At 36.8% G+C, this 13,560-nt stretch overlaps 1 protein-coding gene across 17 annotated transcripts in view; it reads left to right on the top strand.

Moving 5' to 3' along the window:
- Positions 1 to 13,560, top strand: part of UNC79 (unc-79 subunit of NALCN channel complex) — a 233,386-nt gene that overhangs the window by 194,960 nt on the left and 24,866 nt on the right. For all 17 annotated transcript variants that reach the window (XM_019745590.3, XM_074327017.2, XM_019745539.3 and 14 more), the window contains 2 exons: positions 244 to 354; positions 8,781 to 8,885. In XM_019745590.3, the coding sequence (XP_019601149.3) occupies positions 244 to 354; positions 8,781 to 8,885 (216 nt within the window). The remainder of the gene's footprint in view (positions 1 to 243; positions 355 to 8,780; positions 8,886 to 13,560) is intronic.

Genomic DNA, 13,560 nt, shown 5'->3' on the forward strand with positions numbered 1-13,560 from the left:
CATCTGGAAAAATGGATTTTAGTTTTTTGAGCAATAAAATGATTAAATCATGTTCTTTGAGCCATTGATTGAAGGTGCAGGTCTGTACTTTTTAGACCAATGGGGTTGCTGCAGTAGCCACCTGGCAACAGATTTGAAATAAAAAAAAAGAGTGGTCCCATTAGTTAAAGTGTCATAAGACTTTAATGCTTTTTTAATGAAAATATTAGCAGTTGATTTTGTTTGGCCTCAATCTCATTGCAGAGTTTGTTGGAACCATTTTCAAAACTGCTCAGCTTTGTAATTCAGAATGCTGTCTTCACTTTGGCCTACCTGGTGGAGGTGTGTGGCTTATGTTACCGAGCTTTCACTAAGGTAAGAGTGCATATGTGTGTGTTCTGGGAAACTGAAAACTGGCAGAAACGTATCCTTTCTAATAAGTGTCAAATCCCTGTTAGGTTAATTACTTCAATATCATTAAAATGAATAATTCCACTGAGGTCTAATAAATAATCATTGGAAGAAAACGCTTTACACATACATATCTTAAATATGCAAATTTGGAGAATTGAGGGTCATATGGTTTAGAAGAGGTATTTGGAATGAAATGAGATAATGGTCGAAATGACCTCTTAAAGTCCTTTTCAAGTTCACCATCCCATGATTAGTGGGCAGGCCATCACTACATCTTATTTTTATACCCAAAGTGGAAAAATATCGGCTTGTCATTTGTAAAAGCCCGTGGAGAGCTCCTTAATTCTCATTATTTGTCTGTCTTCCCAGTTCTGCGTTCTTGGCCTCTGAGATTGTAATCTCATCTTTTGTCATCTTGCCTTAATAATGGTTTCTCTCTATTGCATTATGTTTTTATCCCCTGCCCCACCAGAGAAGTGGAAAAGTACTGCTTGCCTAGAGCGTATAGCAACAGCCTTGTTGGTGCTGGTAGACACTCGCCTAATGGAAAAGCAGGAGGCAGGGCAAATTGAGAGCGTTTCTGTCCTTAAGAACAATGTACAAACGTAACTGTTCCCATTCCCAAGTTTTCCAAGTTCATTTTCAATGGGGTCTCTGTTTCTGTGGTTCTCTCTTGAACCGTCAGAATAGTCCTGTATTCATGTTGCCCACTTCTATAAGCCCTTTGTTTTCCTCATAAAAATCTAATTTCATATCAAGGATTTAGTTCTATTAAAAACACTCTTCTCTCCTTTCTTTCCATCTTGTGCCCATTCTGCCATGTTCAGTGTTCCATGATAAGCTTCTCTGTAGTCCCTCTGATTATAAACTATTACTCTGCCTGGAATGATGTTTTCTAACTTCCAGAGTAATCCATATATATATATATATATATATATATATATATATATATATATATATATATTTTTTTCCCCCCCAAAATCCTTCCTGAAAAATAACCTCACTCCTTTTTTTCCACTTAAAAAATGGATCTGTAAGACACAGCACCAAATAAATTGAAAAGATGTTCTAGTTTTAGAAGTCATTTTCTTTGTGTCTGTTTTATTTAGATTAATGTGTTTTGTTAGAGGAAGGCCCATAATGAGTTTATATTTTCTAGGTTGTGCTAAGGTAACAATTACAAGAGGCCTTGCACCTATTTGAATTCAAGATATTTTGGTTTTGAATACTCATTATACATTATATCCCCTCATAATTTTTCATAACTTTATTGGCCTCCCACTTCTACCTTGTCATCTACCCTTCCTGTTGTCATCTACCCTTCCTCATTTCTTCAACTTGAAATGACTGTTACTTATAGAAAGCTTCAATCTAGGATGTTGGCACCTTCTTTATAGATAATGAGAAACTATAAAAAATAATTAAATAACAATATCTAATTGAGCCTTCTCCCTATTTAGTCAAAAGAAAGGCATGGAAAGGTAAGGATTTTGGAGACTTCTCTTTCTGCCAATCCGGAAGTCTAGATAACCTGAAAACTGTACCATGAAACACTAGACATGCTGGATGAAATGTAATAAACATGACTTTAAATATATAGCTAATTTTGTAAGAAAGAAAGAGACAAAAATGAAGATAAAATTGAAAACCAGAGTGGTAAGCATATAAGTTGATATTGCAGAAGTCTTAGGATGAGGGAATTGCTTGTCTTGGTAATTTAGTGGCTTGAATTTTAAAGTCCATAAGGAGAAAGGAGATGAGCTCTTTGGACTATTTCAGGCTGGGAGTTGGAGCTGAGTCATCCCCAGCAGAAAGTCAGAACTCTTGAAAGGCTATCCATTTGGTAAAAATCACCACTGGGTGATTTGGAAAGAATATAATCTTATATGGCAGTGACAAAGAATGGGATCTGTCTGAGCCTGGGAACTGAGAGACAGATTTATAGTCTTGCTTGAGCATTAGTAATCATGAGCCTATCTTTGAACGTATTTAGAATTTGAATTTGTAATACTGGCATGCTCTGAACCCCCAAACTGAAAAGTCAATTAACATTGGTGTTGAGCACATAATAGCATTGGAGTGTCTAGCAGAAGCAACCTCAAAATCAACTCTCAAACCTCTCTGAAAGGATATGCTTTCAACCTAGGCCCAACAGGATTCCCATAATTAAAATGCTGACGAACATGAGCTCACAATCTAAAATTACGAAACATATGAAGAAATAATCCACCATGAGCTAGATTAGCAGAGTCAAGAAACAGCAAGATTATTCCCCCTAAGGACTTCCAATATTAGAACTATGTGATAGAGACTATAAAAACATACTTTAAATGATAAGCATATAAAAGATGAATTAAAAACACAAAAAGAGATCTAGTTATTTAAAAAAAATCCAGATAGATTTGAACAAAGCAGAAATTCTAGAAATGAAATAGTCACTGACATAAAAAAAACTTGATGGACAGGTTAAACAGCAAATTCGACATAGCCAAATAGGGAATTGGCAATATGGAAAAACCTGAATAAATTACATAGCATGCAGCAAAGAGAGAGAAAGAGATGAAGACTATAAAGAGAAGATCTAACATGTATCTAATAAATGTTTTAGAGCGAAAAAATAGGCTTTTTATTCTAAAATTTATGAAAATCATTAATGCTGTGATTCAGGAGGCACAATGAGCACTAAAATTGTTACAAATAAACTAAAGTTTTACGTGCTTATGTCGTATTATACATAAGAAGGTACACCTTGACAGAACAAAGAAGACAAACAAAATATTTTAAGAGCAACCAAAAGAAAAGACACTCTACAGATAGACTGACAACAAACTTCTCAACAGCATAATAGAAGCCAGAGAGAATGGAAAAATGTCTTTAAAATCATGAGAGAAAATAACTGTCTACCTGGAATTCTCTACCAGCTAAGCTATTAATTAAGAGTGAAGGCTAAATAAGTAAACTACTAGGAAAATAAGAAATTTCCTAATAGATTTTTCACTGAAACACGTACTAAAGGATGTATTACAATAAGAACAAAATTGAATCAGGAAGGAAGGAGTGAAATGTATGAAGGAATGATGCTCAAAGGAGTTGGTAAAGTGTAGAACTCTAAGAGATCATTGACAGTATCGAGCGGTAGTGATAATGACTCATCAGATGGATGTACAAATAAGACGACACTAAAATATTAGGTAACTAACCTATAAGGTAAGAGGGGTATGTACTGTTGGGAATATGAGTTAAAACATTCTATATATTGTTCAAAAGAAAGGCAGAGGTAATAAGTAACTTTAAACTCCTAAGAATACATGTAAATGTTTTTCGTGTAAAAACTCCAAAGGCCAGAAGTGAAATGTATAAGTTCCAAACAAGTAGAAAAATAAGCAGGAATAAAAAGTCAATCAAGAGAAAAGAGAATAATAGAACAAGATGGAATAAGCATGTGTAAGATGATGGAAATAAATTCCAAATATTTCAGTAATCACAATTCATGTAAGTATACTAAACTCACTAGTGCTTCGCAGATTTGATTTTAAAAATCCAGCTACATGTTATTTATGAAACACATCTAAAACACATCTAAAGACACTGAGAAAGTTGGAAAGAAAAGGGTGAAAAAAGATACACCAGGCAAATATTAACAAAAAGCTGAATCCAGTAAATGGCGTTTAAGTTGAAAGGTATTATTATAAAGAAAGTTGCCATATATTGATAAAAGGAACGATTCACTAAGAAAATGCGACAATTCTAAAACTGCGCAGCTTATAATGTAGCCTCAATATATAAAATAAAAGTGAATAGGATTACAAAGAAAAATTGAAAAATTCACAATCATAGTGGGAGATTTTTAACACATCTGTTTCAATAATCGATAGATCAGATAAAAAAGGCTTAAGACTACTAGATTTGAACAATATAATGAGCAAATTGAATCTAGTGGACATGCAAAGAATCTTGAATCTACCAATTTGAGCATGTATTGAAGGAAAAAAACATGTGGAGCTTTTTAAAAGCTAGAACAGGTAATAGGCCACAAATAAAGTTTTTACACATACTAAGGAATCAGTTTCAGAGACAAAGTTCTCTAATCAGAATGCAATTAAATTGTTATTCAATAACAAAACCGTAACTGCATATAGGTATTCAAGAGCAGCCTAAAAAAGGATTCCACATCTAAGGGGACACCACTCACATCTTAGACACATTAAATTTTTTGTGAGTACTGAGGCAGATGTAGAGATTTGGGGCCTCCTGGTTAAGTCCTAGAGCAGCTGGGAGAAGTACCCCCTACGTAAACCCCCACCAGCTCACAGGCCCCTGCATACACAGAGAATAGTACCCATGCACGCACCACAGTACACACGTGTACATGGCTCTGCCCTGTCCCTCCTACCCCTCCAGGAGTCTTGGAGATTCTTGACTACCCCCTATTCTCAGATGTCTAAATCCTATCCCCCCTGCCAGATTCCAACCCTGACACAATCACTTTATCTTCAGGAGAAGGGTGTATATAGAGTGTGTGCCAGTGTGACATTGAGGGTGTGTGTGAGTGGATGAGAGTGCATATGCACACGTATGCATATGGGCTCTGAAAACACATATAGGTTTTCTGGTTTGCAATTATATGTTAATATGCATGTGTGTTTGTATTGTGTGTGTGTTCTTTTTCTAATTGATACAAAGATATTGCATGTAAAGTTAACAGGGGCCTGGGACTTGCTATACTTGGAAATCAGGAACATAGGTTTAAATAATTCATAGATCAAAAGAGATATAAGAGAATTTAGAAAAAAATTCAGAATTACACAATGATGAAAATACTGCGTTCCAAAATTTGAGACTATATAGCCACAGAGATATTTAGAAGAAATTTTATAGTCTTGAATACTTCTATTGGAAAAGAAGAAAAACTAAATGAGCTAAAGAATTCAACTTAAGTTAAAATAAGAATAACAGAGGAACCATAAGAAAATTTAAGGGAAGGAAATAATAAAAATAAGAGCAGAAATTAATGAAATTGAAAACATAGGTTCAATACAGAATCTATACAACCAAAAGAGGGCTGTTTGGTTAGACTAATAAAATAGACAAAACTGCCAAGACTGATCAAGAGAAGCAGAGAAAAGGACAGATAATCAGCAATGAAAGAGGGAACTTAACTGTAGACATATCAGAGATTTAAAAATGAACAATTTTATGCCAGTAAATTTGAAATCTTGGACAATAGGGACAGTTTTCTATAAAAATGTAGTATATAACAATCAGAAAAAAAGAGGACTAGATTTAAATGATTAAAAATGGAATCAGTAGTTAAAAACGACTCCAGTTTTAAATACAACTTCTATTACACGTTTAAGGAACAGATTGATCTCTACGTTATGCAAATTAATATAGAGAATAGAAAAAAGGGAACACTTCCCAACACATTTCATGAGGCCAGTAGACTCTTGATACCAACCAGACAAGGGCAATGGGGGCATGGAAAATGATAAGCCAATTATACTTCAAAGATGCAAAAATTCTGAATGAATAATAGCAAATTAATACATTAAAACTAAAGCTTCATGACCCAGTGAGGATTTTCTCAAAATATAAGAATGGTTTAGATATTAGAACATCTATTTATGTCACCATCTTACCACATTAAAGGAGAAAAACTTTTATTATTATCATCTCAGCAGATACAAAAGAAGCATTCTATATAATTCAACATCAATTTATGATAATTCTTGTCAAACTAGGAATAGAGGGAACTTCCTTAACTTGACAAAGGGTGTCTACCAGAAACTTCTAGAGAACATTATACTTAATGGTGAAATGCTAACAGTAGTTCCTTAAAATCATAAATAAGACAACAATGCCCATTATCACTGCTTATATTCATTATGGTCCTGGAGGTCCTACTGAGTTCAGTAAGACAGGAAGAAGAAACCAAACCTACCGCATTTCCCCGAAAATAAGACCTAACTGGACAGTCAGCTCTAATGCGTCTTTTGGAGCAAAACTTAATATAAGACCCCATCTTATTTTACTATAAGACCAGGTATAATATAATATAATATAATATAATATAATATAATATAATATAATATAATATAATATAATATAACATAGTATAGTATAGTATAGTATAGTATAATACTAGGTTTTATATAAGACCAGTTCTTATATTAATTTTTGCTCCAAAAGATGCATTAGAGCTAATGGTCCGGCTAGGTCTTATTTTCAGGGGAAACGGTACAAGGATTGGAAAGGAAAAATAAAACTCTTACTCTTCATAGATGATGTGATTATAAATGAACCAAAAAGAATTTATCTATAGACACCTTTTTATAATTTTTATAAGAGAGTTCAGCAAGGATACTAGACACAAATGAATACCCAGAAATCATCTACCTTAATATTCAGCTACAAATGATTATAAAATATGCTTCCAAAATGTCATTTATTGTGGTCACAAAAAATAAATCTAACAAAAATGTGCAAGAGCCTTATGGAGACAACCAGGAAATTTTATTAAACAACATTAAATAGATGGAGACAGATCTCATGTTCATGGATGAGGACCCAGTAATAAAGACAGCTAATTCTCACAGAATAACCTGTACATTTAGTGTAATTCCAATAAAAATCCTAGACTTTCTCCCTGGATAATGATGGGCTAGATAATTTGAACGCATGCTCCCATTTAAATTAAAAAGTTAAAAAAAAAAAAGTGAACAAAATACTTTCTGAAAACTTTTTAAAAGCATCAAAATGTTAACCAGATATAGAAGAGTTGCCAGGCTAATATCTGGGAGAGCACAGAAATGCGCAGCCTAGTCCTGAAGGCTATTTTTGCCCTGGGGGTGTTTGCCTGTCTGGTAGGTGTGACTGAATGGGTGAGCTGCAATTCTGGAAGATTCAGGATAGGGGGACAAAAGTCAGAATGCAGTATCTACCAAGAGTGGGGACTGTCTGATACGCACTGCCCCCGCCCCACACACATGCATACTTTTGGTCGGAACCACAAAGTAAAGATAACCCAGAAGTAAACTTGCCCTCACATGGATGCAGCTCAATGTCAAGTTCTTTGATGGCCCAAGATAAGAGAGTACAAGGCTCGTGTGTTGATTAAGGTAACCCTGGACCACGAGTGCTCCCAGGAACCTGGCAAAAAGAAACAGAATACTCTTTGGAAGAAGATAACACTTCAGGCCTAGAATTATTTCTACAAATAATTTTTCAATAAAGCATCTAGTGCGCAAAGATAACCAGACAAAGAAGGAGGCACGATAACATGAGCAAGAATGAGTAGAAAGAAAAGATAGTGGATACAGACCCACAGTGTCTCCAGGTACTTGATTATGATCAAGAAAGGACACACAGGGGGCTTCTAAAAGGCTTACGATGTGCTGTTGTTCTATCTGGGCACTGATTCCATGAAAGTTCAATCTATACTAACCCATTTATCCATACAATTATGTTTTATGTACTTTTCTTCATGTGTGTTATAGTTGACAATAAAATAGCTTACAAAATTGAAAACAATCTAGCATTCCATTAATAGTAGGAGGACAGATTGATGAATTTTGTTTTGTTCATACAATAAAATATTAAGCTGTTTAATTGAGAGAGCTAGAGCTACATTTGTCAATAGAGACTAATTTCAAAAATACAATGTAGTGAAAAATTGCAGAAAGATATGCACAATACCGTACCATTATAGAAAGTTAAAAAACATGCAAAAACACTATGCATTATATATACATATAGAATATATATGTAGTACAATTGTAAAAACATGCATCATTCAATATAGTGGCTACTTCGAGGAAGGGAGAAAGAAAAGAGAGCACTATGTAGGTAGCTTCAACTGTTTCTGTGATGTTTGATTTATTATTTAAAAAATGTTAAATCAAAATGTTATGATTTGACAAAGATGGGTAGTAGTACATGGTATGTTCATCTCTCTCTTTTTCTGTATGTTTAAAATAGTCCAGTTAAAATGTAATTTCCTTAGAGAGGCTATGAAATCCTTTAAGCAGTTGTACCTGTTTCTCTCTAAATCATTTTCTATTGAAAAAGATAGATAATTTTACATTTGTTTAATTTCTGCAGTTCTGGGAACCTATCATTTCCTGTGAAGAACTGAATCCCATGGTTTCAGGATTTAAGAGATGGCCTATCTTTTTCTTATCCATCAAATTGTGTGTTCTCACTGCTATAGTAAACTCATTACACACAAAAATGAATTTTTGTTTTAATTTGATTTCTCAACAGCAGTTCACTATGCATTTTTAAATACTTAAAAAAAATTCTGATCTGTGACTCTTTTGGAAGCTCTTTTGACATTCTAACTGAACTATTAGAAATTGCTAATAGAAATTATATTTTGTTTTATTTAGGAGCGGGATAAATTGTACTTGTCTCGTAGTGTTGTTCTAGAACTTCTGCAGGCCCTGAAGCTGAAATCTCCATTACCAGATACAAACCTCCTTCTGCTTGTCCAGGTAGGTTTATGCTTCATTTGTAATACTCTCATGAGATCCATGTGTGTTTTGAAAAATTAAGGAAGGTGTGGGGCATATACATAAATCAAATATTTCTGTACCTATTATGTGCCAGGCAATATTGTGGGTACTTTACATATTCCCCTCACTTAATCCTTACAGCGATGTGAGGTGATGGTTCTGTCTCAGGGGGGTTCTGTGACTTGCCCAAAATCACCCAGCTGGCAGAGGTCATGTCAGCATCTGACCACAGGGTCTATTCATTGTGGACCACAGCCTAGTCAGGCTCTTTCCATCACTTGCCGAGTTTCCCATGGCAGCTCTGAGCTTTTTGCATTGCTTTCATCTTCCTCCACACCAATCTAGTCTTCTGGCCTGTGGCTGCCTAGAGGAATTTTGCTAAAACTCTGCTTTTTATCAGCTCACTCTCTGTACTGAAAATCTACAGTGACCTTGTCGTGCCTGAGCTACTGAGGTCTCCCATCATCTGGCCACATTTGACTATTCAGCAGTATTTCCCACAACAACTATTTACGAACCACCTAGCTTTAGCTAGGTTCCGGGGATATAGAGATGTAAAAGGAATAGGTCCTATCCTGATAACGTGCTGATCATATTATTAAAGGCCTACATAGAATGTAAAGTACTATAGAGGAGGGAGTGGCCAACTTAGCCTGGGAGGTGGAAAAAGGTTCATTACGCCATTATGTGCCCTGATCTGGCCCAGGTGCTGGGGAAACAGAGGTGAATAAGCCATGGCCCCTTCCTTCCAGGAGTTTACTATCTGGTAGGTGAAATGGACATGTAAACAAAAATTTCCACCATAGTGTATTGGTTCCAATAGCAGAAATGTTTACTAAGTAAGGAAGCAGTGTGGAAAAGGGACCGTGTGGGTGGACCTTGGAGGATGCATAGACGTTGAGGTGTTTTACCCAGGAGAAGAGGAGGAATGACACTTGTCATTTACCACTTAATACCCACTACCTTGTCCCCTTCCTTCCCCACCATATACTACCAATCCTTAGGACCAGAAGTGAGTTTTTCTCAAAGCCTTGAGATTTAATAAAAAATTGGTGTACCTTCAATGAAGAGTGGTCTTCAGTTGCCTTTGAAGAGCTTTCTGAGGCAGACTGAAGCTGTTGGAAAGCAGTGATTGCTGCAAAAGGACAGCAGTGGATGTTGGGCGTGATGTAGTCAGAATGGCATGGCTCCCATTGTACCAAGATGCGAGTCAGCCCAAGAGGAAGGAAGACAGGTGAAATCACAGCCAGAAAACACCTGCGTTCCTGAGGAGAGGCAGATTTTGCATCTCTTCCAGTGGATTGCCGTCGGCCACTCCTCCTCCTCACACATCAGCAGCAATACTGCTTTTGAGTACAAGCAACTGTGACACGAGTGGCCACAGCGATTAGTGGGCTCAGCGCTGGTTTGGAGGAGAGGGCAGGTGAACTGGGCTTAGGGAAATCGCTCACGAGGGATTTACGGCCAGCAGGTGGACAGAATGTAGGAGTCAGTTGCTTCTGATAGCGTTTCGGTTGGCGAGCTGCCACCTCAAAATGGCCTAGATTTTTAGACCCTGAACATGCTTTCCTGCGGGCATCAGAGAGCATTTCCTTCATTGCTACCAGTCTTGAGCAGAGCAGACTTGCATGGCTGATTTTGGGATCTAGCCCCTCATGTTGTGACTACAGCTGGGGGCTGGTTTTCTATGAAGTGCATTAGCCAACCATAATAAGCACTTATCACAAGATAGCAAAAGAACTCTGACAGTTAAAATTACCCCATGCTTAAGGAAACCATGAAAACAGTGATTATTGCATCACAGCTAGGTGAATAAATAACAAAAACAAGTTCGTTTTAGGAAGAAAAGGCAAAAAATTGGATTCTTCCAAATGTGCTCTTTTGGATTCTCATTTACCATTTCAAAGGGAATGCTATTTTTATCTTTTTGAAACAAATATGTATTTGTCATTGATTCATTAAGTTAAATTCAAAACAATCAAGTTATAAAATTATTTAGGTTGGAGAGGTACTTTGGAGACGTTTTGAGATTATGTCCACAAGGAACAACTTTATAAATAACGTCTCAGCCTCATCCAACAAGAAATGTTAAGCATTAATGCCATTTTGAAGTCATATGTCTTTGTTCTATAAACTCTTAGAATAAACCATTCTTATTACTGAGAGAAACACAAGTGAGGCCTACTGAAATAAAACAGAAGTAGGCCCAGTATCTGCCCTGTGGTTCCTGGCTAAGTTATGGAGAGAAGACCTCCGTGGGGCCACTCGTGAGAAGAGGGAGAAGCAGCTTTTCTCTCTCTGTTCAAGAACAGTGCATCTTTCTGTAGGGTTTTCCAGTTCCGTTTTCTCTTGCCCTTGACTGCCTGGGTTCTCCAGGTATTCTCTGGAAGACAGCAGAGCGGATTGCCTGCTCTCTGGTAGCTTCTCTTTGGTCAGAGAATCTAGCCCGGAGTCAGAGAAGAGCTCTCCCTCCCCTTTACTGATGGGACGCGTCAGTTCCTGGCTCCAGAAGGATGAGCTCGCTGTATGGACAGATATGTATCTGGGGCAGACAGTGACTTCCTTCATAAACATCAGTGACCATCGTCTGAAGGCAGTCAGGGAGGCTTTGTTTAACTGAAAATGCAGCTTGGAAACCGAAAAGAAAGCAACAATTGGAAGGAAAACTCCCCTGGTGATCCATCATAAATGATACCTCCCATTAGTGAGAAGAGAGTCAGTTGCACAAACCTTGGATTTACCCTTCATTCTTTCACCCCATGGGGCCACGAGAGTATATCCCCCACTACTTCTTGAATTTGTAACTTAATAGACAGATGAGTTCATAGAGATGGAGCTGTTTATAGTCTTGTCTTATATAGACCGTGCCTTTGTTGTTTACCAAATACTGTCAGTAAGAGTCCCCCTAAAGAACAATGGAACACTTGCCCAAAGAATGTGAGATCACTTAAGCACTAAACATTTTAAAGTAGTGACAGTACCAACCTGCTTTTCAAAACCTAGAAATTCTTCCTAGACGCCGGGCATCATGGGAAATCTTCCAGCCTGCTATAGTGAGTGTCCAGCCCTGACTCCTTCTGTTCTCACTTACATGCAAATATAAAGTCAGGTGGCCTTAAATGTTCAAGTGTGTCGTTGTTTTTCTTTTTCTTTTTCTTTTTAATGAAAAAGAAGCATGGAGACAGGAAAGATTTGCCAAATAGAAAAAAAATTATGTATTCTTCAGAATCTAAATTGTCGACCATCAGGGCATGATTTTTCTGCCCTTTGGATAGAGGCCTTATCCTGTTTCAATTCAGAACTATTGACAGTTTTGCTTTTATTTATAACATTTTCTCTTCTGCTGGTCTGCTGTAGGTACTTTACAGGTAGGAGGTTATTTTAAGTGTTCTCAAGATGGATTAAAACAGATTTTTCATAACAGAGTGATAATTCATTCAAAGCCACCATAAAGGCTATGTAAGCTCAAATCACAAAAAATTTCTCAGCTCCTATTATGTGTCAAGAATAGACATTCTGCTAATTTACATGTAATACTCCCACTGTGTGGGATATACCTGCATATTCAAGTGTGAGAGATCGTGTGGGTGAAAGGTTTTCTTTTAAAGATAGGTTAGTTGTGGGCTGGAGGACAAAGAAATGCCAGCGGTACTGCTATTGCTTTTAATTCACAATTACTATTAATGTGGGGTTATTAATATTAGTTGAGTTAGTAATAATCTGATCACTTTCTGGGATGAGAGGTGGAGATGCTATTTTGAGTCTCATTTTGATCAGTTACGATGACACATAATGGACATTGTGTTTCTTTTGTATTCATGAGGGAGTGCGTGTTTCAAATGGCATATTTGTATCTGAAAGTATAGAATTCTTCCTTCTACAGCAGTCATCCTTTCCTCCTATGTCTTGATTTATATCTTTATATTTTGAGCAGTTCTAAAAAATTATAATGGAATTTTTCAGTTCCTGGTTGGCAGCTATAGAAAATGAAGACAGAAGGGTTTATTAGGGTTTTAGTGGTACGTAGTACGTACAATGACACTAATTAAAGTGCTTTGATAAAAAAAAATAAATAGTAGATGTTTTTAGAGGTTTCGGCACTTTCATACTCTTTAATACACCAGACTTTCCACAGTGCCTCCATAACTTTTGGGGTGATTTTTGATTAATTGTGACTTCTAAGAGTTATTACAAATCAGACATTTGAACTCGGCCTCATCTCTTGACACTACATGGCTGACCATCTACTTACATTATGCTACTTTGCTGAGTATGGTACATGAGAAACGCTTCTGCCAAAAGGAGAGAGAGAAACGTGAAGTTTTGCTTCTTCACAAATCTTATCTTGCCCTCAAGGGCAGAGGCAGACAGTGGAAGCATCCTTGATGGGGCTGAGGGCTTTACACACCTCCGAGCACTTCCCACTCCGCAAGTTCCCCTTCCCTCACCCTCAGATGCAGCCTCTCCTAGCTGTGCTGTCTCTCATTTCTGTTGTAAAATAATTACTGAAAGTGTTTGTGTCCTGAAAGATGTTTTGGAACTTAGTTATAAGTAGTTTGTCTTAGAGGGCAGACTCAGATAGCTTTTGAAAATACATTTTATGGGGAAAACATGCCATATCTGCCAGGAAGTGGGGAGTGTTCCTTCTTTTCAC

The sequence above is a fragment of the Rhinolophus sinicus genome, chromosome 3, assembly GCF_057876585.1.
Source record: "Rhinolophus sinicus isolate RSI-liver-muscle chromosome 3, RSI-T2T, whole genome shotgun sequence".
Lineage (NCBI taxonomy): Eukaryota > Metazoa > Chordata > Mammalia > Chiroptera > Rhinolophidae > Rhinolophus > Rhinolophus sinicus.